We start from the raw sequence: 26,642 nt of genomic DNA, 5'->3' as shown, positions 1-26,642 counted from the left end.
CAACTCACTTGCTCATTCACACGTAGGGACACCAAGGGACAATTTACCAAACTCCACATGGGAAGGTTGCGGTAGCTTGACTTGTCCACGCTGGCTTGTGTTGTGGCACCACTGGTGTTTAATGCTGTAATTAGTCATTCTGCCCCCAAAATTTATAACCTGAAGCAGCTGATAGCAGTACAGTGGGACCTCGCTACTTCGCGGTTCCACGTTCGCGGGTTCAGAGCTTCGCGGGTCTAAAAAAAACTACCGTAAATTCCGGACTATAAGCCGCTATTTTTTTCCCCAACGTTCAACCCTGCGGCTTATTCAGTAATGTGGCCAATTTATGTAATTTTTCTAACAGCCGCCAGCGGCACTCGAGTACAAAAGGTAAGATTTAGACCCGTGGAATATATGCGCCGAGGAAGACTGCAACTTGTGCACAAATGAAATTAGCGTAGACATATCCTCATCATGCAAATTGCAAAAAGAAAGTCACATGACGCAGCTTTCAAGCTAAACGCAATCGAGCAAGGAAACTGAGCTACTGCACGTAAACTTTACTTTGCGAGCGTGTTGCTAGCGTGTTTTTGAATAAGGGAGCGTGGGACGACGTCTATATGACATAGTCTCTTTCCCATACTGAAGGAAGACGACTTTGATGACATCAGTTATAAGGAGGAAGATGAGGACGGTTTACCGCGATTTCTACATGTACGGTATGTTTTTTTCAACAGACCCTTTTACTGCATTGCGAGCGTGTTGGTAGTAGCGTTTTGCTTTCACAGGCACGGTTTGGGATGAAAGTTATAATATTATTATTAAAGCTTTGAAAATTCTCTCGGTTTACCGTCTTTCTTTGTAAATATGTGTAACCATGTATAATATGTATTTGCAACTGTATATTTTTGTAATGTATTTATTTTAGAAACTTATTCTAATATGTTTTCCACGGGCAAATCAAAAAGAAGGGGCAAAAACCAGGGGGGCTGACGGGAAGTGGAGTAAAGGTGAGATGTGTTTGTGGACGCAGCGGACAATAGTGGATATATATTTTTCCCACCCTTTGGAAATATACATTTTTTTCCCTTGGATTATTTTCAACGGGACCCGGGGTCTGCATTAAACCTTAAGTACGGGTATCATTTTCCGTTCATTTTGCCGGCTGTGGTTTTTGGACTGTGTACTTTATATTCAGTTACAATCGCGGGACTCAAAATCGGGTTTGGGTTAATTTTGTGATTGTGTTACATGTTTTAATGTGGGCGCATGCGGCTTATATACAGGTGCGGCTTGTGTAAGTACAAAAGCGGTTATCCCCCTAAAATGTGGTGGGTGCGGCTTATAATCAGGTGCGCTCTATAGTCCTGAATTTACGGTAATAATAAAATAAAATAAATATATATATTTATATTTTTTAAGCATTTTTGTAGGGGCGTCGCTACTTTGCGGAATTTCACTTTTCGCGGGTGGTTTTGGTCCCCATTAACCGCGATAACCGAGGGATTACTGTATAACACTAGAAAATAAATGTTTCACTATCAGAATTTTTTTCTCATTTTCTGTCATTTTTTTATCGCAGTTTATTAAAAAAAAAATTTAAAACAAGATTTTTCAGTTTTTTTATTTTTAGTTTAACTTTATTACTTTTATTATCATTCTTGTTCTTACTATTGTTATCAGTAGTATTGTTACTAATACTATCCCTATTATAATTATATAATGATTATTTTTGTTATCAATATTGTTAAACATATAAAAATATAATATTTTTGCTGAGTTTAGATATCATATAATTTTACCGATTTGTAAAATGATCTATAATAAAATAAGTAAAGATATGGCAGATAATCTTGTTTACCAAAAATATATAAGAAAAATATTTGTTTTAACTTTACATTATGATTATTGTTTGTTGTTGTTAATAAAACGTTGCCCATTTAAAGTATTACCTAATCTAACTTTTTTATAACAGCAATTATCTATGGTAATATGTACAATTACCTAATATGGTATACATTTTTTTCCATTTTAAATAATTTTGATTATGACATTACATTAATATTAAAATAAGAAAAACAAGATGTTTTTCTTTTTTTTTTAATAGGAGCAAAAACTACTGTAGGATAATTTAAATAATAAAAAAAATTACTTGAATTATCATAAACGTGCATTTTTAAAAAATAACTTAAGTTGAGAAATTCACATTTATTTTACATGCCATGAGCTTCACCTATAGGGAGCTGACATATTTGTCTGCCATCTTGTTGCTACGGATACCGGGAAAAACCCAAAAAAGGCTAGACAAAGAAATTAGAAATATTGTGGTGAGTTTTGGTCACTCTGAGTCTCCTTAGTTTGTATAATCTGTGCTTTTTAGCACTCGATTTGGTTGCACTACACTACACAGCAACATTTAGTGGTCAAATATTACAGTGTCCCCTTTCTATGGCAGATCGGTTTGTTCCTTTTAAGTCATTTCTATTATCCCAAACTATTTAAAAAATATTTTTTGCAAATGTATACTATTAATAGTAGTATTGTTTATTGTTATTATTAAAATCATCCACCAAGATCATTTTTCTTATTTTGAAAAATAATTTTTAATAATAAGCAACACAATCTGGCAGTGTTGCAAGAATATTTTTCCTATTTTACATCTTTTTGCTGTAAACTGCCAGCTTGTGTAACCACCCTCATCACAGCTATTCATAAATCTATCCTGCATATTTATACTTTTGTGAATAATATCAGCGTTTGGTTGTGTGTGTTTTCTCTGCGTCAAACGCGCTTTATTTGCCTGTTTATCACAACTCGCCTCTCAACAGATTGCCAGTCAGGCTTTACGCTCTCTAAACGCTTTTGTGTCCCAGATATTGTCAGATTGTGGTCATTAAACCTCTAATGACCTCCTCCCCCTTCTGCTGCCTGACTTTCGCACAATCACCGGAAAAGGCTTAGCTCGGGTACACAAACACAACTTGAGAAATGGCAAAAACTCCCTCTTGTTCGTCGTGTTGAGATGACTCATCAGCCGCATTCTCTTTTAGCACACGTTTTTGGCAGAGAAACAACTTCCGGGTTCTCAAATAGCAAACTGTGCTTGGGTGAACGTGGCTATCCTTGCCCACATGTGACTGCAAGCTTGTTGCTAACTCTAGAGTCGGCGCTCGAAACTCCAAGCAGGAAGTTGCTCAAGCTTATGTGTTGAAAGGCACATCTCGATCGAGAGACCTGAGAAGCAGCAACTAATTGATTAATCGGCAACCAATCAATTCCATTAGACGATAAGTGCAGATTGGTTCCGGACGATCGTTCGTAAGTTGAATTTGTTCTAAAGTTGCTTCAGTGCTTTATTTTGTATGTTTATTGTTTATAAAAGTATGTTTAAGGCTTGTATAAGTAACCTGTCTTTTTTGTACTCAAATATAAACATTTCATAAAGTTATGAATAAAGTTGAGTTTAACTTACTTTTGGAAGATGTGCTTCAAGAGGTCCTCCTCCGTGGTAAAATGTCGTAGACAAAAAGTGTTCCGACCAGATTTTCAACCACATCAAGCTTTCTTATTCCACTTTTGTTTCAAAAGAAACTGCTCACCTCTTCTTTACACTTTACACCAACCACATTGAATGGCTGCATGAGGTATTAAAAAACGTCGAAGTTTTTATTGCGTTGGAGATACAGTATGGTATGTTTACACACGAACTGGGAAGAGGAAGCTGGATTTTTTTCTTCAGGTAGATTCTGGGTGACCTCCCACAGCGCTACACGCCGATAGCGGTGGAAAGAAGCACTACAATACTGTCCTCTATCCGGAAAGAAGTGCACACAATACAAAATCTAACTTACAGCAATGTCCAGATATTTTTCAACATCCCGAAGAAAAATGTTCCTATCTACTGTTTTGCGTAAGTCGAATGTTTGAAAGTAGGGGAGTGTCTGTTTACTGCATTTTAAATCTCACATGGTTCAGGTCAAATTCGGTTGTCAATTTAGATGTTTAACAACTGTTATTTCAGCTTTTGTTTTGTTTTAGAATTATATATATCACAGCCATATCCCCCTAGTGAGAGGTGGCTAGAGTCATTTCTGTTTTAGAATACAATGGTTTAAAAAAAATAGACCGATTTAATTTTAACATAATCATTTTTTGCAACCCAAGAGCTAAGTTTAACCTGGGTTTTAATGGAGAACATTGTAAAATTTGATTTTTATTTTTTATTTATTTTTATTTATTTATTTATTTTTTTAATGGTTGAGAGCCAGACTTTCAGGGGCTGTATCGCAATTAGTATGGTTTTAATTGCACCATATTTTTCCCACATTTCTTTTTCATTATCCATCATAGTTTTGAGGCTTTCTTATACAATTAAATATGTTTTGGGGGTTGTTGTTTTTTTTAAATAAAATAAACCAGTTTTTGGAGTCTATTTTGTACAACATGGCCTAATATATATATTGTAAACATTCGATTAAGGCAAAAAATAGACCAAAATTGAATTTTTTTATTTGTTTTTCATTTGATAGTGACGATCGTTGCCAGCATGTCCTTTCCCTAAATGTGACATTTTAACCCTGGGAATGAATAATGTGCCTTTTGTTGCAGTTTCAAATTGATGTTTTAGTTAAATTATTCAGTAAGGTAATAGACATGTTAATCAATGTCTCATCTAACATTAGCCCCGGTTCAATCAGTCATTGGCTATTTGTGAAAGGGATGAGAGCTCTGCAGCAATTTTGTTTTTTTTGCAAAGCATTTTTCTGCTTTTAATCCGTGTGAAAATAAGAGTGTGAAATGACCCACTTAGACGACTCGCTCATCTTCAGTGAAGCCTCACAAAGTGTACTGGCCCCGTGCTTTGTTTTAGGGATCTAATATCCGATTTTATTTAATCTAATATCTGATTTCTGCTTCTGGGAAAATACCTGAACATTTTAAACTAAACTTTTCAAAATTTTAATTGTTAAGAGTATTGTTAAATGCCAACAGTTTTCCAGTTGTAGGCTGAGGACCAAAAAGGAGTCAACTGTGTTTACTCTTTCACAACCGCGCTTACAAGTTTCAGTCTTATTTTTTCAATTGATTTTTAATTTTTTAAACTCCTAGTTGGATTCCCAAGCACTTTGCGAAAACCCCCGCCTCACCCTGCCATCTCATCTACATCCTCCCCAGGCGGCAGAATATTAAACATGGCATTTTACGAGGATTATCTTCGTTCTGAAAGGCTAGCAGCAAATAGCTTTTAATTCCCCGGCAAACTGTTGCACATCGGCCCAGGCCTGCACCGTGTTTGTTATCGCGGCGCGTACGTGTGTTTCAGCATGTTGGGACACGGACGCCTTGATCCCACTGGTTTACATTCCTCGGTGCAGACAGCGGGAAAGAAAATCTGACCCATCCCCCTCGCTTATTCTCTTTTTTTCTGTTTTTTAATCTCAAGCCAGCTTTCCACTTAATTTTTTGCCGGCTCCCACTGTCATCTGACGTCTGAGGTTGCTGTGGTGATGACGCACATGCAAGGTGATGGAACGGCATGACATCAAGCCCACGCCAATCCATCCTCACCATTCATTGTGACCCCCTTTCCTCCTTTTCCCTTAAGGGTGGAGTGAAGCAATCAGCTGGGTGCAAGTGGCACAGATGGGACGGATAAACGCCTCTGGTGGAGGTGGGAGTGAGGGCAAAAAGCGTGGCGTGAATCTGATACAGCAGAGTGAATGCGACTCGCATCCGCAAGGGGGGTCAAGTGCAATGGTAGGGGGGTCGGTATCACTATAACAGTGTCGCAAAGTCATCGTCAGAATTTCTCTTGGCTTTGCTGGTTTATTCATCCTATTTATCCCTTTTATGCTATTTTTACTCTTTTAAGCTTTTATTACTTGTTTACGCTGGAGTGCCAAGTCTAATATCATTGCAAACAATGTTCACTGCATTGCTATCAATCACAATAAAGAAAATTCAGTTCAGTTTTTTTCTCTTAAATCTCCGGTATAGACACCTTTCTGTAAGGCAATCCGTTTAGAATTTTACAAGATTTGGGCCTGTCACCACATTGAAATACATCAGTTTGAAAAATGATAAATTTGTCAGCTGTTACTTTACTTTTAGGGGTCTCCAACTTAACGCCTGCGGGCACCAGGTAGCCCAAAAGAGCACCTGGGTAGCCCACGGACTGCTCACCAGTGATTGGTAATAGTGATTTCCTAAAAATGTTTATTTCTTAATGGCGTGAGAACTCATTGAAATGATTAGTGTTTTTGAGAACAATGTTTGAGTGGTTGACTGTGCTTAGTTTAACCCTACCTCTAATACTTACAACCTGGCAATAACATTGTAACAACATAACAATAAAATAATAATTTCCTTTTAAACTTGTAGCCCTTTGCACTAATCAGTAACAAAATAATATCTCTCGGGTTCAAAAAGGTAGGCGATCCCTTGTTTATGTAATATTTATACAATTTAGACCCTGGGTGATTTATACTTCCAAAAATGTATAAAGACAAATATCGTCTTATATCAATTTCATAGTTAAGACACTGCTAAATTTCAAGTAAAAAGAAAAAGAACATATTTCTATTCCTATGATAATATTTGCTCCTATTAAATATATTTGCTCATTTTAAAGCTCCAGTGTGTATTATCCATTCATCCATCCATTATCTTCCGCTTATCCAGGGTCAGGTTGCGGGGGCAGTAGCCCCAGCAGGGAAGCCCCGACCTCCCTTATCCCAAGCCACTTTGTCTAGATCGTCCGAAGCGTTCCCAGGCCAGCCTCTAGACATAGGGTTTTCAGCATGTCCTTGGTTGTCCCCAGAACACCTTTGAAGGGAGGCAGCCAGAAGGCATTCTTACATGATCGCCATCCATCTCAGCTGCCTCTTCTCAACACTGAGGAGCAGCGGCTCTGCATTCCCTGTTGGCCAAGCCTCTTACCCTATCTCTAAGGGAGAGACCAGCCACCCTATGAAAAAAACTAATTTCAACCGCTTTTATCAGGGATTTTGTTCTTTCCGTCACAGTCCAAAGTTGATGACCATACAGTATAGGTGAGGATCAAAATGTAGACAGACTGTTAAATGGATAGTTTAGCTTATTGGCTAAGCTCCTTCCACGACTGTCTGATACAGGGACATGATGAAGGAAAATGCTGTCTGTCAAGCTTTTGTTCCATTCTCCTCTATCAAGACCCCAAGATACATTAACTTTTCATACTTGGGCCAGGATCTCATCCATGACTTGGAAAGGGCTTGACACCCTTTTCCGGCTGAGAACCATGGTCTCTGATTTTGAGGTGGAGCCTCACACTTATCTGCAAATCGCTCCAGTGAGAGCTGAAGATCACTGCTTTAGGAAGCCAACAGCACCACATGAACTGCAAGAATAAGAGATGCCATTCTAAGCCCCCCCAAACTGGATCCCTTACACGCCACGGCTTTGCCTAAAAATTCTGCTCATGAAGGTTACGAACAGAATCTGGGACAAAGAGCACCAATAGAGGAGTCCAATTCCCACTGGAAACTAAAACGACATACTGCTGGCAATGCGGACCAAACTAGTCAAACAGGCCTGGATACCAGTACTCCTGAACCACCCTCAAGGTGAAACATTAGAAATGCCTTCTGCAAGGTACATATCGACTTTTCGTAGGTTCCCATGCACGCTCAAGGACTCTGCAAATGGTGTAAATCTAGTCAGCTGTTCCACGGCCCGGATGAAATTCACACCGCTAAGGGCTACAAAATATAGGATGGTAGCCCACAACAGGTCCCAAGGCTGTAGTTGTTCTATACTGATTGAAGGTATTGATAATTCTGATTGTATCGAGGACTACACATATCAACCATTGAAAAATCTGATTGATTTAGTCCTCCTTGGCAGCAGTATACTGCAGCTTCCAAATCAATATTCACTCAGTAAGATGTCCTAAATCACACAATTGTTTTGGAATTAAGTAAAATAATATCTATTATCTGTAATTATATATTCAAACACTCAAATTAATATTTTTGAGTGTTATTTGGAATATAAAATAACTAACCTGGATGAAATTAAATTTAGTTTGGTAGACGCAATAAGTTGAGAATCGGTGTCCCTAGCAATAACAGCGTGACGGCTGATTGACATCCGAGTGATGCGGGAGACTGTTGCCAAGGCGACCGACGGCCGGTGCTTTAAAATGTGCGTGACAGGTGAATTACTCAGTGCGGAAAGTCTCTCGCAGAGGCGACTAAGTACGCTGCAAGGCATCGCCTTGTTTATGATCTTGACACGCTGGCCGCCGCTCTGCTCATCTGTAGCATCGAAAGCGCTTCAAGGAAACATTTCGCTCAAATACCGTACGACTGGCCTCTCCCGTTTAAAAACAGTTTCGGACATCTTCAAGCCGAGGTTTGGGATGACACTCGTGACTCGGGGCAATATAATTGCTCTTTAAAGGTGACTTAAGATTGTTATCATTAGCAAGCAACGAGCATTTTAAGATGTGTATTGGATGTATTGGCAGTGTCTGAAACTCGGGACAAAAAGTTACCGGACACCAGGGCAGACTTCTCTGAAAAGTTGCCTGCCCAGCAACAAAGTTGCCTGTCCCATTTTTCACAACTTGAAACACATTAAGACGACTAATCGCGAAATAAGTATTGAGGATTGATAGATTCATCTCATCTCATCAGCCGTACCGCTTATCCTCATTAGGGTCGCGGGGGGGCTGGAGCCCATCCCAGCCATCTGTGGGCAGGGGACACCCTGAATTGGTTGCCAGCCAATCGCAGGGCACACAGGGACAGACAACTCATTCGCTCATTCACACCTAGGGACAATCTGGACCGGCCAATTCACCTGAAATGCATGTTTTTGGAACGTGGGAGGAAACCGGAGTGCCCGGAGGAAACCCACGCAAGCACGGGGAGAACATACAAACTCCGCACAGGAAGTCTGGAGCTGGATTTGAACCCACGACAGGTTCCCATGACATGAACTGTGCCGCACAAGCGCTAACCACTGCGCCGCCGTGCTCCCCTGAGGATTGATAATCAGAATATATTACAGAACAACACTTTAAAATGAAGTTTATTATAAATCTACTTATGATAATAATAACATTCATTGCATATATATGAAATAGCTGTTTTCCATCTGCCATCAGTACGTACCTGTATTTACTCATCTTCATTCATGCAATGTTTGCGTTGTGTCGTCTGCTACAAGCCTTGTGAACTCCTCTTTCCACGATGCTTTTAATTTACATTTATGGTTTGTAGCGTCAATAATTTTGTTAGCTTCTTTTGAATCTTTCTTCTGGGGCTGAGGTTTTGGCTTGGTTCCTAACCACATATCCATTTTTCTTGGGTTATCTGTGCGTCTACTTTGGAATGTGATCTGCAAATGCAAGACCTTATAATGCTCGGGGAAAGTCCAGAAGCACCGAGTTATTCGATGCAGGCTTCCGATTGGCTGCCGAGTATGCAAATTGCCAAACCGAACAAAGATTTCGAAATCGGAATAAAGCAAACGTTTGATTTAAAAATAAAAATAAAAATTTTTGTTCTTGAAAAAGATGTCGGCCACCTGGGCGGAGACGTTTTGTAGGTTGTACGCCTGCCCCGGGCGTTCGGGCAGGCGTTACTTCAGACACTGGTATTGGGCGTTAGAAATGTTAAAAGATGCCTCCAAAAAGAAGTACAATTAGAAGTGCAACATCTGATTAAACAATTGAGTACCAAATTGATCGCTGACTTTTTACTACTGATCACTGCTTCGTATTATTTGGGGATATGTGTGTGATGCGTTTAGAATGGATTGGAATTTCTTATCTGAGGTTTGGGTCTTCCTCTTCTCCTTCCAAGTTCAAAATCCATTGATATATTTTCTTCTATTTGTGCGTGTCTACTAAACTATAACTTTAATGTCAAATTAAAATCATGTTCTGTTTTTAAGATGCAGGGTTTGAAATTAAAATATTTAATATCTGATTCCTCAATTAAACAACAGTTACAGTAATTATGCTGCCCTAATTACCGATACATTATTTTAAAAATTCACAATAAAATGAGCAATAGAAATACAAGGGTGCCCCTAAACCTTAGTGGTTAAGGAATCCAACCAACCAAAACTAATAAAAATAAAGTTAATGCGAGCGTAGCTCGTAAAAAAGACGTTCATATTATGGCGTTGGTGTACTTGCACGTCCCTTTATGAGGCGGGGTCTTGTAAGCTCAAGCTGTGACATCATAAGGTGATTGTCTACTCTTGTATAAGTTTGAATGTTTTCTTGACTATAACGTTCTCCTCCCACATTTCAGTGTACTCTGGTAACTTTAGGGCCTGTAATAAACGCTGTTTTTCTCTTCTTATTTTCCCTCAGATGAGTACAAGATGAAAGGAGTGGAAGAGGTGAAGTACATGAGAGGGGACGAAAACCGGGTCAATGCACGCAACCAGGAGAACTTGGTGAGGAAAACAAAATTGTCTGCTTCTTGATTTGAAATGTCCTGCATCTTAAACTGAGAGCAAAGTAAGGCTTCGTTCTAAAGTTGTTGAGTGTGCGTGCGGTCGTGAGTCAGGTTGGTCTGTCTCCTGTCCCATTATGCTATAAACATGAACTCATTGCGGGTCATAAATCGCACTGAAACAGAAGCAGCCACTGTTTTATATCAGAGACTTGACATTCGGTATAAGGTGGAGCGCTCGTCCTCTGGTCCGTGTAGGACACGTTTTAAAAATTGGATGTCACCTAAGTTTTATGCAGGTGAATCCAAGTTTGGTGTTTTTACATTACTGTGGAGCCCTACTAAAGTGATTTAAGTTCAAAATTAACAAGAAAACTTTAAACAGGACTAAAATCCAACTCAAAGAAAGCATGCTTGGCTTCTATGTGACGATGATCTTGTCATATTCCTCCCTTCTTTCCTCACAAATGGAGTACCTGATTACATTGCCTGAGTTTTAATCCACTTTAAAAGCCCATTGAAGTTGTCATGACAAATGCTGATGTGTTTTTGTTTCAGGAGAGAAGTAATGTGCAGCAAAGGGGCAAGTTGCAAAAAGAGGCAGCGGCGAACATTAAATCAAAGTAAGTGGATAAAAAGTTGCCGTTTTCAGCCTCGAGATTCGAGATGCTGCTAACATGACTGAGAATCAATGCGGCAAATTGTCTTTGGGACAACAATTCTCTGAGCAGGTGCAGCATTTCTAGTGAAATGGCACACAATTCTGTAGTTTATGAAGGAAAGTTAGACAAATAATGTATTGCTGCCAAATACTCGGTGCAGCTACATTAAAAAGAAAACATTTTAACAATAGACAAGTAAATGTGATTTTTCGATTAACAAAACATGTTAGTCATCATTGAGTTACAGACGCTGCCCGACTTACGAACGTTCCGGTCGATCGTTTGTAAGTTGAATTTCTTCGTAAGTTGCTTTAGTGCTATATTTTGTATGTTTAAGGTTTATATAAGTATATTTAAGGCTTGTATAAGTAACCTGTGTTGTTTTGAAACTGAAAAATAAACATTTAATAAAATAATTTGCATTGTAAAGATAAAGTCGAGTTTAACTTACTTCAGGAAGATGCGCTTCAATGGTTAGGCAACTTCCTCCTCCGTGGTAGAAAGTGGCTGAAAAAAATCAATCAAACCATTTCTCAACCACTTCAAGCTTTCTTATTTCACTTTCATTAAAAAAAAAACCTGGCTCTCCTCTTCTTCATAAGATATTGAACAATAAAAACGTCAAAGTTCTGAGCGCGCTGGAGATTCAGTGCATGTAGCACTGTATGTTAACGTACAAATTAGAAAGAGGAAGCAGACTTTTTTTTTAACTTCCGGGTGGATGCCGGGTTACCTCTCACAGTGCCACACTCCGGTAGCGGCGGAAAGAAGCACTACAGTAATGTCCTTTACTCTGAAAAAAGGTGCACACAATACAAAATCTAACCTACAGCAATGTCCGGATATTTTTCGACATCCCGTAAAAAATGTTGGCGTATGCTGTTTTTCCAAGTCAAATGGTCGTAAGTAGGGGAGCGTCTGTACTTTTCGTCTCTGGTGTCTTTGGACAGCTCTTTGGTCTTCGCCATGTTACAAGTTAAAGTCTTACACCTGTCCACCCCATACAATCGGTATCTATGCAGCTAACGACCCCAAACAGGTGCATCTGATTCAGAATGATACATTTAGTGCAGTTGGACTTGTAATGGGCGGACTAACAGGTCTTTCAGGGGCAGAATTCTAGATGATACACAGGTGTTCAAATACTTATTTGCAGCCATATGACAAAAATGAATCGTTAAAAAAGCATGCATTGTGATCTCTGGATTTTTCTTTTTAATTTATCTCTCTCACAGTGGACATGCACCTACGATGAAAATGCCAGACCCCTCCATGATTTCTAAGTGGGAGATTAGCAAAATACCAGGGAGTTCAAATACCTATTTTCTTCACTGTATATATTATTTATTTTGTAAAGTTTTATGAGAAGGTTATTATACTTGTATATTAAGGTACTAAATTGGTGTTGCTCAGCCAACATTTTGCAGACTGTAACATTTCTGTACCTTGACTGACTGCCAGGCAGTCAAAAATACTAAGGCTAGCTCTGGTTTAGCCAGCCCAACTCTTGTCGCTTACCAAGTCAGTTCGTTTTAAAGGCACAAACCAAGTCATACATGGTATCGTTTAGAATTTGGAGGATGGGAACACACAAAATCACCTGCTGATTTCCATATAAATGTATCTATTTATGTATTTACTTTAGTTTTGTGGTAGCTTTACTGGACGTAAATTCAAATTCTCTCCAGGCACAGCCCGTTCTCACACTGTTCCGAGGAATTGTGTGTGTGTGTGCTTAAAGGGAAACGGGGGTTGTTGTGGGGGTTAGTTGGAATGGAAAATTCTCATGATGTATTTGTTGCTGCCTCCTCCGTCCTCATCCTCCAACTTCCTCTCTTTTGCTCAGCATTCACACGTCAGAGAGCCAGCAGGAATTCTTCCGCTTGCTGGATGAGAAGATTGAGAAGGTGAGAAGAGGGGAGCCTTATTTAGAAAGTATAGGGGGGCAAGATTGTCCCCTTGTGATGAAAAAACAAGTATCTATATCTTTATCTAATTAGGGGCATCTTTAAAGCCCTAATGGTTTATATTTGACCACTACATGGCACTGTGTTGTCTGGTACGAGCGAGAGCCAGTGATAAATGGCACAGCGTGACAAACATGGTGACAACTTAAGTGGGGGTTTCACAGGGTCAAAGAAATCCAAATTTCTCTTATGATTTTTTTTTTTAATAAAAATTAACATTGGTATATATTTTTGCCTTTTTACTGGATCAAAGTTTTTTTTGTACCACTAGGAGGCACTCAATACTACACACTGTCCCTTTAAGGAGACACCAGGTGTTGTCTGTTGCGCAACCAAAGACGAATGCTACAAAGCACTGGGAAGAATACAAACTGGACAGGGTTAAAGTGATTATATTTCACCATTTTTTTCTATTTTGCCCATAATATATATAAAATACAATACTACACACTTCACGTGTTTCTGCTTATGATTCAAATCAATATTGTGATTTGAATGTTTTTTTAGCAGAAAGCGCCAAATAATACACACGGTCCTTTTAAGTTTTTATGAAATTAATTTCAAAACTCATTGAACTTCTGAAGCATTTTCACTCAAATTTGGTCCGGCCAAATCATTGTGGTTTTAGTCAAATGATTACAGGGAAAAATGATGGTAAATGATAAATGGTCTGCATTTATATGGTGCTTTTCAAGTCACTGAAGACTTCCCAAAGAGCTTTACAATGTGCTTCACACTTAGCCATTCACACACACACACTCACACACCAATAAGGAGTCAGCCATGCAAGGCCTGCTTATTGGGCACATTAGGGATTCAGTGTCTTGCCCAAGGACACTTTGACATAAAACACAGATGAGACAGGAAACGAACCAGTGACCTCTTGATCCCAAGACGAGCGCTCTACCTCCAGAGCTAATGATGAATGTTTTTGCACAAATACCGATTCTAAATCCTAAAAATAACCGATAAACTACAAAAACTGCCAGTTAGAAATAAGAAAAATTTTCAGGTAATCTTGCTCATTTTAGATCTATTTTTTTTTTCTTAATTTGAAATCAATTTTCCTCTTCTACATTATTTTGTTTGTAACACTCGAAGCTCCAAACTGAAAATGATCACGTTCTATTTTCTTTTTCAAATTGTCCACGGGACTCCAACGTGCTGCCTTAGCAGACCGTCGACAGGTTCTGAAATTTCACCAGTGATTGATCATTGACGTGATTTTTTCTTCAGTGGTTGACTTAACTTCTAATAATTACAACCTGGTAATAACATAGTAATAACAGTCATTTTAAAAATGGTAAATGGTCTGCATTCATATAGTGCTTTTCAAGTCAATGAAGACCTCCCAAAGCGCTTTACAATGTGCTTCACACTTACCCATTCACACATACACTCACACACCAATAGGGATTCAGCCATGCAAGGCGCCTACCTGCTTATTAGGGGTATTAGGGATTCAGTGTCTTGCCCAAGGACACTTGGACACATAACACGGAGCAGTCTGCAATCGAACCTGCAACCTCTTGATTCCAAGACGAGCGCTAATGAGCTAATGCCGCCCATAAAAATGTATATCAAAATGGTAGCCCTTGGTTCCAATCAATAAAAAAAAGTAGATCTCCGCTCCAAAAAGGTTGATGACTCCTGCAAAAGTCGAGACTGATTCGATTGTTGTTGTTTTTTTACCACTAGGAAGCGTTACATAATACATAATGTCCCTTTAAAGGGGAAATTTGATGGACAATTAAATTTCTTATGAATAACACAAATAGGTGGCAACATTTGCGAGATGGAGACAGAAAAAGTGATACAGAGAGCGTATTAGCATTCGGTTGTAAAATGGAGACATAAATGCTGTTTCGCTAGGATGAATATTCGATGTTTTGTAAATAATTTAAAAAATGTATTGTTTTTTAAATTAAATATGACTTGACTTTAATTGAACAGGGGCGAGACTACTGCTCAGAGGAGGAAGACGAGAACGAGGAAAAGGCAGCGACATAGCACAGAGGCACCTCCGCTTACCCACCACTCCCCGTCGTCTCCCGCCAAATCACCCCCACCCCAGACGTCACGAAAACTGAGACCCTCGCAGTGTGTAAGCGTGCAAGAGTTGAATCAGTATTTGACCAGCGGAGGGCGTGCCACAAGGCAAAGTATTTTCAATGTAAAAGACTAAGCTGGGACAAAGGACATTCTCTCCCCCCTTCCCATCTGAGTGCACTGACAGGAGAAAGGATGGAGCGACGAGAGGGCCAACATTTCCGAAAAGGATTTACGGGACGTCAATGTTGAACTTTGTCGGTCGTCAAGCGGAGTGTGAGATTTTTTTTCCCGAAATTTTAATAAGACGCAAAAGAGTCTGCTTCCGTTTTGTTTTGTTGGTTGTAAATTATAAATACTATAGCTGCCTGGTCCTCCCTCGCACTTGCTTACTTTGCGTTCACCAGCAGACATTCGAGTTGATTTATAAGACCCTCCCCGTCAATTATTTGGAACTACAATCACTTACACAACACTCAGGCATTGTAGCATCAAACAACTGATGAGGGAGGATGGAGAGAGAGCACGGTCGCCGTGGTGATGCAGATCCGATTACTTTTCTGTTTTGTTTACCGGAGACTTCCTTGTTATATTATTTGTAAATGTTTTTTTTTTTTTTCTATTAAAATAAAAACCGCAAAGCTTGGACTCTGTGTTCTCTGTACATGCATGTGCAATTTCGAGTATTGTGTGTGCATGCCCTTTCTTAGTTCATTTTTGTATTTTTATTTCAGCTTAATAGAATTTTAAATCATTACATGATATTTTTGGCACAACACAGACAAGCATTCGAGTGTGTGTATTTGAAAGTACAGCGGTAGCAGTACTTGGTCTGGTTGTGGTTTATTTAAGTGTTGATTACAAAGTAAAACACTGATAAATACTTGAGAGAGATAGTTTGTCAGCTTCCGTCTACTCACAAACCTTCGGCGGACAAAAACACAGCATTCAATAGAAGGAAAGTGAGGTTTTGTATTTAATTCATATTTGAGGTGAGAACTCTGTTCCGTTTCCCGTTGCGCAATACCTTTTGAATTACTTGATAAGCTACGACATTAGCATCCATGAGTACTTCCGCTAACTATGCATTGCGTGTGACATCACGCGTTCTCTTCCGCTTACACTATATGATGGCAATCACACAAGAGACGACTTAGTCACAGGAGATTCATAGAAGTTGCATTTAGTTGGAAATGTGAACGGTCTAACAAAAACCTGGGATTTCGCCCCAAAATGTAGTAAAGCTTGTCTTGCTCAAGACTCGGACCTGCGACTCCCTAGTCTCTGGGGCGAGCGCACAACCCAAAGACCGTCGAGCTGGTCTAAGTCTGTGGCTCACAATTTGAAGAAAATCTGAAACTTACATGTGGGCCTTATGATGGTGGAAATACAGTATGTGTGACACTTAAGTCTAAAATAATGAGACAAAAACATTTGTCAAAAATAAAATGAAAAAATAAGTAAAAATTGAATAAATGTTTTTGTTATTAAAGGAACACTGTAAAATGTGACCACTAGATGTCGCTGTATTATGTAGTGCAACTAAAATTGAATGCTACCATGCACTAGGAGATGCAAAGTGACCAAACTTCACTTTTTTTTTTATCAAGATGGACAATTTTTTTCACCTCTCTATGTGAGCCTCATGTTATCTAAAGTATCTAGTGAGTATTTTTCAAATGCATGTTAATGATAGATCATGTATTTTCACTTATTTTTCAAATGAATTGTTTTATGGTATTTTTGTTACCATTAGGAAGCGCTAAATACACAATGTTCATTTAAATATTAGGCATTCTTGTTTACAAGTAATAATACATTTTTTTCCGAAAATTGCACAGAATAATATAAATGTTTTAATTTGCTATAAAAAAAAATCCCACCGTAAATAAACTACATACAGTACTTCACACACATTCACAATTTTTATAGGGGGAGCGTACACCCTTTAGCGTTTGTGGGATCTAAACCTCTATTACTTTGGTTTAGTCCGCCCTCATGTGAAATAAAAAGACAAGTCTCAGTCCGGATCGGCGTGACACTTATTTAGCTTCTTGCAAGAAGGAAACCGGCCGAATGTGTCCTAGTCACCGTTTGCGCCGCCTTTTTATGCAGTTCAAGTCGTGAGAGTGCGAAACAGGATATGACTTAAAAGGAAATCAGCTTCTCTCAGACAATTTCATCAAGATATATCTTTGAGAACAACCAAGCTCACTTGAACTCAACAACAGATGGCTGGAGCCTGTTTTGCTATTTTGAGAATAGTTAACTAAAAAAATCAATCGTTGGATTTTTACCAGAAGTGCAGTAAGACCATGTATTGTTCTTATGGGTTGAATATAAAATCCCATCACTCTCAGCGAATCTGAATCGATAACACAAAAAGGCACACATTTATAGTTTATTTTACCATACAGTGTTGATTCAGTTTTCTTAACCATAACAAGTTATAGTGTCTGATGTTTACTTTGCAGAAAAAAATGTGCCCTGAAAATCTTTTTCTTTTTTTCTTAGTTTTGAGCTGTTTTGCAAAGAATCTTCACAATTTTGCATTTTCACTAGGATTAGTTCCAAACTCTATTTTTTTAATACTAAGTGTGACTTTCAGCTCATGGGAAGCAATTTTCGGCTTGTTTTTGATGTAGGTTTCGGAAAAATACTAAGCTTTGACCTAAATTCTTGGAGCTATTTGCTTTTTTTGGTCACTTGAACAATCACGTGTAAAAAGCTCACCCTACAGAGGACAACAAACTGCAACCCCAAGTTTTCTTTTTTTTTTTTAAATGAAATAATTCAAAATATGTCCAAATCAACTGTGTACAGCTGTCAATCATCAAACACATTTAGAAACTTAAAGCCATAGCCATTTCCAGGGCTTGGCCAGTAAGCAAAAATGAATAGCGCTTGCCATCTACTCTCGTGGTCTTTAACAATCGAGTGCATGTCTTCCCTCTTTTTTATTTATTCTAACTATTGTGAGTGTTGGTGTATTTGCAATCCCTGGCTGTTGGGTGGAGATAAAAAGGGGATTGGATTTTGTTTTAGTACATTGTTCTTTATACAGAACTTTTAATTCTAATGTGTCCTGAAAAGTGCTATACAAATAAATTTGTATACATTGATTGATTGAAAAGAACAAATCTGTAGTCGGGGCCGGGTTGCAAGTAGGCACTTCAAAAACATTTTTATCGATCTTGCATTCATAAAGTGCTTACTCGGCACATTTCTCCCAACCATGGCCTTAATGTGCATCCAAAGCGGCCCCCGCCCCGCGTTCACTGATTAGGTAATGACGTAACATGTTGACGACCTCGAGATTCCTAATCTGATGGCACTCCCCAACACTGAGGATTGTGACAGTCCGTCACAATGACGACTTTCCTATGCATTTGCAAAGTCTAAAACGGGAGCTTGTGGTCCAAGGACGTTATTTACAGAACTGACTCAGTGGGTTTGTGCTCTCATTACCCCACACGGATGATGACTCAACAGGGAGGCGGAGTGGGGGTTATTGAGGTGGTTGCCCAGCTCCTGCCGCTGCTGGCCTAAGCAAAAGCACTCCAGTACTTCTGAAAACCTTCTTAAAAATGTTTTCATTTATTCCCCTATGATTGATTTTCCTCAACTTTTAAGGATAACTACATGAAAAAGATGCACATTTTTCATCACTTGTATTGCCATGTCAAGGTGACGTGACGTCATCTGTATTAGTAAATGGACCGTTTTGTTTTTAGTTTTTTTTTTTGTTTTAAAGAAACCTCACAGGGCAAGAAAACTGACAAATCATTTCATCCCACAGTTGATTAAAAATGTGATGTCATCTGTTATTTGTGATAAATATATATGATATATATAATATATTATGGTCATTTAAAATTTCTACTCGGAAATTGGAATATATTAACCAAACGGATAATATTTTAAAAAACATTTTCCAATCCATTAAGAGAAAATACTCTGAAGAGCAAAGGGAAGCTTCACAACAACGACCAGATGATGAAGGTGCTGTATCTGAGTCAGGTTCTTTTTCTATTAGTGACCATGAAGAACAATTCCATGTTTCATGTGGGGAAGCAAACCCCAACCCTAAAAAACGGCCTGGAGAGGGATGGGTGCGGTTCGGCTGTACGTTCCCAATACCCACCACAGGAAAAAGTGCCTCAAAGGGTTCCATGAACGGTGAACACATTTTATAAAGATATTGAAAACATGCTAACGTTTAAATGTTACCAAAAATGATTTGTCATACTTATAACAGAAATGTCACGAATGAAATGTAGTGTCTACTGAGTAAACATAGGTACAATTTTCTTCCCTACGTGTGTTTGATTACATCGGGATGGGAGACTAGTGTAACAAGGGTGTGAGCTGAGGGGAGCAGTTTCTTAAGTTTTACCATAACAGAACATTCTGGGCTCTATGATTCACTAGTGTGCTTTAAAAATAGCTGACAATTACTTTTATATTAGGAGTGCGGACCATGACAAAAACGACACTTGAGGTAGTGGGAAAATCCCTTATTCACACCAGCTCCAGAATCTAGACCAGGTCTGACAAGTACTGATAAATCCAAAGGCCTTCGCCACTTGAAACGATGTAGAGACTGAATAACAACTGAATGGATGAATAAATCGAGAAGTAAATATTACACTCAAATACATGTATAATCATGAGGTGCATAATAACAGTCTCTGAAATAATGTCTGCCCAGACGCCCGGGGCGTGCATCTTTTACGTTGGGCGTACAACTTACAAAACGTCTCCGCTTGGGTGGCCGACAACTTTTTCAAGGAAAAAAAATCTTTCTTTTTTTTTTTTTTTTTTTCAAACAAACGTTTGCTTTATCCGAAATCTTAGTTCGGTTTTAAAATTTCGGAATTTCGGTTCGTTTGGCAAGTTGCATACTCGGCAGCCAATCAGAAGCCTGCATCGAATAACTTGGTGCTTTCGGACTTTCCCGAGCCTTATAAGGTCGTGCATTTGCATATCATTTTCCAACATAGGCGCACAGAGAACACAAGAAAAATGGATATGTGGTAAGGAATCAAGCCAAAACCTCAGCCCTAAAACAAAGATTCAAAAGAAGCTAACAAAATTGATGATGCTACAAAATGTAAAGGTACATTAAAAGCATCGTGGAAAGAGGAGTTCACGTGGCTTGTAGCAGACGAGGCAACGCAAACATTGCATGAATGAAGATGAGTAAATACAGGTACATACTGATCGCAGATGGAAAACACCGATGTCATATACATGCAATGAATGTTATAAGTAGATTTATAATACATTTTGAAGTGTTGTTCTGTTATATATTCTGATTATCAAACCTTAATACTTTGCCACAATGTCTTTTTTTTTTGCGATTAGTCGTCCTATTGTGTTTCAAGTTGTGAAAAATGGGGCTGCCAACTTTTCAGCCCTGGTGTCCGGTAACTTTTTATCATGAGTTTCAGACACTGATAATAAAGATGAAGTGACTGGGCAATACATGTCTGAAATGGTTGGAAATGAAGAACTCACACAATCATATATGCAAAGGAACCATAACCCAATAAACTTCTACAAATATCACCTTGTAAAAGAAGTACTATGGAACATCCCTGTTTGTGACGCAAAAGAAAACCCCAGTGAAGACCGCAAACTTCCATCCAATTTTGGCTGCATAGCACTCGCTCCCCACTTCCCAATTTATATGTAAAGCCTCTCTCCAAAGTGTGGATTAACACCCCCCCCCCCCCCCCCCCCCCCCTTCATGCATTTACAATTAAATTCCAAATTCACTTTGCACGCCCACAAAGGGTTGACCTAGTTGAAGTCCCGTCAATCCGCCTTCTTTCGACTACCCCACCCCCTTTTTTTCTACAGTATTTTGTTGTTGTTCCTACGGAGTACTGAGTATGAAGAGCTCATCAGGATGATTTACTCTCGAGGTTGAAGGCTTGTCATTAGATGAGTCAGAGGTGCTGGAACAAGTCCAGTTTTCAATCAATGAGCAGTCTGACAGGTCTTGCCATAATCTCCACCACGGGAGGCTCGAAATGATCTCTTGTACTGGATACAAGTGCATGAGAGTCTTGCAGTGTTTTCTGGGAGTGGGCCACAGAAAAGAAAAGAAATGAGTGATGGGTTAAGATCAGGTAATTGTTTAATTGTAATCCTGTGCAGTCCTTTGAGACATTTTTGTGATTAAGGGCTATATAAATAAATGTGACTTGACTTAACCGATGTTGGGCATGTTACTGAATAACAGTCATTAGTTACAGTTACTGTGAGAACCCGAACAGACGGTGGACCCAAACACGTAACGTTTTCTCACCAAGCTTTATTTTACGGAAGAGGGGCAGTCATCGCTGGGCAGAAGTGGGGCAGAGAAGTCAGGCTCGGGAAAACAGGAAGCCAGTGGCAGACAGACAAGATACTGGACAGGACAGGATAGAAGGGATCGATACCAGATACAGGATGCACGAGCAAGATACGGGATTGATGCCGGATACAGGATTAACTGGCAAGATATACCGGACAGACAGGATTGGTTCCGGATGCAGGATACACGAGCAAGGTATCGGACAGGACGGGACAGACGACATCGATACCGGATACAGGATGCACAAGCAAGATACCGGATAGAATGGGACAGATGGGATCGATACCAGATGCAGGATACACGAGCAGGATACCAAACAGGACGGGACTGATACCGGATACAGGATGCACAAGCAATATACCGGACAGACGGGATCGGTACCGGATACTGGATACAAGAGCAAGTTACCGGACAGGACGGGACAGACGGGATCGATACCAGATATTGGATACACGAGCAAAATATTGGACAGAGTAAAAATGCTTGTTTTGCAAGTGCAGAGGTTCGTTAACAGACTGACAATGAGTGAATGAGAGCACTGAGTTTAGATAGGAGGGGAGACAATTGGGCAACGAGCAGCAGCTGGCGCCAAACGAGCGGGCACAAGTGAGGGCAATGGGCAATCGTGATAGTTACTTCTTTTAAAAAGTAATGTTTATTTGTATAGCTCTTAATCACAAGATGTCTCAAAGGGCTGTACAGACTACTATAACACCATCCCCTGATCTGAAACCTGCATGAAGGTAAGTAAAATCTCAAAATTGTCAGCAGGAGGAAAATGAAGAAACCTAGCGAAGGGGCTGTACATGAGGTAATTCCACTTCCAGGATGCCCAGGGTGCAAATTTATGAACAGAAAATACATAGACATCCTCAGCATGAATTCTAGGTAATAACAGAATGTCCGTTTGACAGATTTCTGAGGTCCTCATCATCAACTATTGCAGATTTTAAACACTTCCACTGGGGTTACAAATTGAATCTCAGGGGGCAGGGCGGGCATGCCACAGGACCTGGGCCCAATGGAGAACACTCTCAAACCTGCATATTTCTTCGAAACATATACTTAACACAGACTGATATTGAACCTGGAAGAGCAGTACAGAGCATAACATATTAACAAGTGCATGGACACAACCATTGACTATTTTTTCCTAGACTGGCCTAATCTGCAGCTTGAGTGCCACATATTTGATTAAAAGTGCAGGGGTCTGCAACCTGTGGCTGTCGAGCCAAATGTGGCTCTTTAGTGCAACCCCGGTGACTGCCTGCATCCATCCATCCATCAATTATCTGCACCGCTTATCCTCAGTAGGGTTGCGGGGGTACCGGAGCTCATCCCAGCTATCTTTGGGCAGTGGCCAGGGGACACCCTGAACTGGTCTCTCTCTGTGTGCCCCTTGCCCACTGCCCGAAGATAGCTGGGATGGACTCCAGCACCCCCGCGACCCTACTGAGTATAAGCGGTGCAGATAATGGATGGATGGGTGGATACAGTACGTGTTGCTGAGAAAAGTATTTGCGTTCTAGTAAAGCTTAACCTTGTAACACATTAGTCCCAACACCGGATTTCATCGCTAGATTTGTGTGAGAGTGTTCGTGGGCTTGTGTGAGACCAGAAAGGAAAGAGTATACGCTGTTGAGTGTGTAAGAGAGAAAATGAATGAAAAACGGACCGGGAGCATCTGGAAAATGTGTATGAGAGCAGTCTGAGAGGGTTATAGGGATTATATATATATGGTTTCAAGAGTGAAGCATGCGCGCCCTCTATGGTTCAAATTGAATAGGCTCATGAAATAAGTTTCCCTCCAAGTTATGTTTGTCAAAACTGCCTAGCATTTGATACATTAAAGAGACAGTGTCCGTTATTCGTCGCCTCCTAGTCTTGAAAAACGTTGTTCATACAAAAAATGAGGAAAACACATGAACTATAACTGGTGCCGTTCCGGTGAGATTAACAAAGAGGACTGAATACAAATTACCACAGTCCTGGGGAGAGATCTGCAATAAATGTACGAGTTGACGTTGACATTTTGGACAGCTTTCTTAGTCCTTCAATTGATAACATGTTTGGAGATGATGAACTCATTTTCCAAGATGACAATGCAAAAACTGTGAAAGCATTCCTTTGATAAAGACGCATCCGGTCAATGTCATGGCCTGCAAATAGTCCAGAGCTCAACCCAAGTGAAAACCTGCGGTGGATACTCATCGGGCAACTGCAATCAAAGAGAGTTCTCACCAGATTAATGAAGAATACTGTTTGTCACTCATCAAGTCCATGCCTCAGAGACTGCAAGCTGTCATAAAAGCCCAAGGTGGTGCAACAAAATACCAGTGATATGTTTTGATTCAGGATTCCATATTTTTCCTCAAAATTGAGTGATTCCATATTTATTTCATTGCACTTGCTCTATTAAAGTAACATTTACTTTGTAATTGCAATGTTTTTCTTCGTTTCTTTTAGTGTTTCTGAATGCCAAGGAGTAAAAGTGTTATTATTTTTTCATGCTTTTTATCTGAGTTTGTTCTACGGAATAAAATGTCGGAGTGAGTACTTGTCCAAGACTGATGATTCCATACTTTTTGCCAGGGGTTGTATTAGGCCTACATATTTAAATATTCGTCATTTGAGGAATTTGAACTTAATCTACATAGTATGAGGGAGCACCACACTATGCATCTCGTGCACAAATAATACACACTGTCCCTTTAAGAAAGAATACATTTTACGCTAAGTAGGCCCGTCATTGACAGTAGATGTTTAAATCAATACTACTGATGTGAAGCATAACATATCCCGCTTTCATCAGACACATTGTGGTGGCATCCTTAAATCATAGGTTTGGACGGATTGATAATAGATTTAGAAACGATCACTAGTTGTAATTTTATAAAATAATTTTGTTCAGCGGACTTTTTTCTATTTACATCATTTTACCAATAGGGGGTGACATTTCCTCCGTTACGTTCAGCATCGTTTAGAAAATTATAGATCACTGGAAACAAAACTATTCTGAATATAGTTTTACCCTCTCCATGCAAAAACATAAATATACGGTAGGATTTGTAGGGTTTGCGTGGATACAAGTGCTTTTCAAGCGTGGGTTACAGTGTGACATCAGTATCTCAAGTGTGAGCTGTGGTCAACAGCAGTGTCCTTTGGTTACTAGTCTTGTATGTTTTTTTTTCGTTCCAATAACGAATTAAACATGCAATCGGGACTGTGGTTGTCCTTTCCCACATCTGACGCCTTTACCTTAATTAGGTACTTGAATTTTTTCCTTTTTGCTGTGAAAGTGGGTGTTCAAAAGTATGGGCAGTAGTGCCACTTAGTTCCTTCTGTTGGTTTTTACTCAGGCACAACTGAGACAGCCTTTTCTGCCCAGTGGCAAATATCATTTGGACTCTTCAGCAAGGGTAGAAGAAAAGTTCTCCTCAATGGCTTCATGCTAGCTCAAATAAACAAGAGTGGCGTGGCCTTTTTGTGCCGGCTGTTATTAAAAGAAGCTCCGCCTGTGAAGCACAAACTGCCGGCAACTGAAAGCAAATTAGAGCGACACATATAAGACTGTAACGTGTATACGTTTGGATTTTTGGGGTTTCTTTTCTTGGTCTTTCGTGTCAAATCTTAACTTGCACTTTAACAGTCGCTTAGTATACCATTTTAACTCCGTCTTATTGGACAATTTATTAGATACAGCAATAGGCATGTCAAAACAATTTCTGAAAACAAGATTTTTTTTTTTGTGAATATAAATTTTTGGATAACTCATTGTCATGTAATATAAAAATATAAAATTAATTGAAACCCAATGCATATACCATTATTAATATGGACACATACCAATTACCTGTCATGATTACTGATGCGAGGCACCCGAGTCTGCTCCTTTGGCGCCACCTGCCTCGGACGCTGATTGGCTGCTTGTCACTTTTTAAACCCCCGACTTCCTGTCATCATTTGTCAGTCCGTCTGAAAACCACAGCTCACGCTAGGCAAGCCTTTCGACCCTGACTCTCTCCTGTTCTGATTCCCAGCTCCGACCCATTTTCTGAACTTGACTACGATTTTTGCTCCCCCGTCCCGGCCACAGATCTGTTTTTTTCCCGCTCTCGACACTGCCTTCGATCCCGTCTATCTCGTCCTGTCTGATATCTGACTCCAGTCTCCAGTATTGGGTATCGATCCCGTATATCTCGTCCTGTCTGATATCTTGCTACAGTCTCCGGTATTCGGTATTGATTCCACCTGTCTCATCCTGTCCGATATCCTGCGCTAGTCTCCAGTATCTGGTATCGATCCTGGCTGTCCCGTCCTGTCCGGTATCGACCCCTTCTGTCCGGTATCTGCTCGTGTATCTGGTATCGATCTCGTCGGCCACTGGCTTCCTGTTTTTCCACGCCGGACTTCTGCCTTACTTTTTCCGCCCAACAATTGCCGAATCACTGGCGTTTGTGTTCCCGCGCATGACTGCCCCATTCCCGTGAAATAAAGCTTGTGTGAAAATGTTATGCATCTGGGTCCTCTTCCTGTTCTGGTTCTGACAGGTAATGAGTCAGGTCATTTCTAAGACTTTGTATGAGAAGGCCACAGACTTTCAATCATAGGCGATGCGAGATGTTGCAAGGGTTCGAGCCCATTCTCTGACAGGGAACTGAACTCTTAAGGATCTATATTACAAGTGCACGAGACACATCGTCGAACCATTTTGACACAAAACACTGCAACATACCTGTTAACCTCTACGGCTCCATGCCCTTACAAAATAAATTACGCCATGAAAAAGCCGTTTCTCTAAAAAGAGACGGACTTCCTTTCACTACATAACTACCACATGAAATCCGAGGCTGCAGACGCATGCGCACAGTAGCATCAAACCGCTTGCTTCGTTTGCGAAACGAAAAAAAAAAAACGATACTGAGATAGCGGCGAACTCGTTTGACTTGATTTATTTGCCGTTTCGTGATAGCGGTGTATACCGGATGGTACCCATCATTGACAAATTTGCGTTTTTCCGTACAGATTTTCTTGTACGTCGTTCACGTCTTAAAATGCATAATAAACGTACTTTGTAAGGCAAAAACGTACAGGTTGACAGGTATGGTGCAAGCGTGTGCATCACATGAGCATTGTTTGTGATACAAAGATGGCCGACCTGAAT

At 39.8% G+C, this 26,642-nt stretch overlaps 1 protein-coding gene and 1 long non-coding RNA gene across 3 annotated transcripts in view; both read left to right on the top strand.

The window, feature by feature from the left end:
* The window catches only part of LOC148354883 (uncharacterized protein C1orf21 homolog), a 44,652-nt gene extending 28,890 nt beyond the window's left edge, over positions 1 to 15,762 (top strand). The window contains exons 2-6 of one of the 2 annotated variants that reach the window (XM_088349781.1): positions 631 to 701; positions 10,352 to 10,437; positions 10,995 to 11,059; positions 12,945 to 13,005; positions 15,019 to 15,762. In XM_088349781.1, the coding sequence (XP_088205907.1) occupies positions 644 to 701; positions 10,352 to 10,437; positions 10,995 to 11,059; positions 12,945 to 13,005; positions 15,019 to 15,075 (327 nt within the window). In that variant the 5' untranslated portion in view covers positions 631 to 643 and the 3' untranslated portion in view covers positions 15,076 to 15,762. The remainder of the gene's footprint in view (positions 1 to 630; positions 702 to 10,351; positions 10,438 to 10,994; positions 11,060 to 12,944; positions 13,006 to 15,018) is intronic. The other variant, XM_088349780.1, reaches the window with a different exon arrangement.
* Positions 5,420 to 5,951, top strand: LOC148354884 (uncharacterized). The gene is made up of 2 exons (XR_015852233.1): positions 5,420 to 5,505; positions 5,588 to 5,951. It is a non-coding gene; the product is annotated as an uncharacterized LOC148354884 (long non-coding RNA).
* Positions 15,763 to 26,642: the final 10,880 nt, after the last annotated feature.

This window comes from Urocampus carinirostris, chromosome 12 (genome assembly GCF_059441175.1).
Source record: "Urocampus carinirostris isolate Australia breed hairy pipefish chromosome 12, RoL_Ucar_1.0, whole genome shotgun sequence".
NCBI lineage: Eukaryota > Metazoa > Chordata > Actinopteri > Syngnathiformes > Syngnathidae > Urocampus > Urocampus carinirostris.
This window is presented reverse-complemented; position numbering and strand designations above follow the sequence as displayed.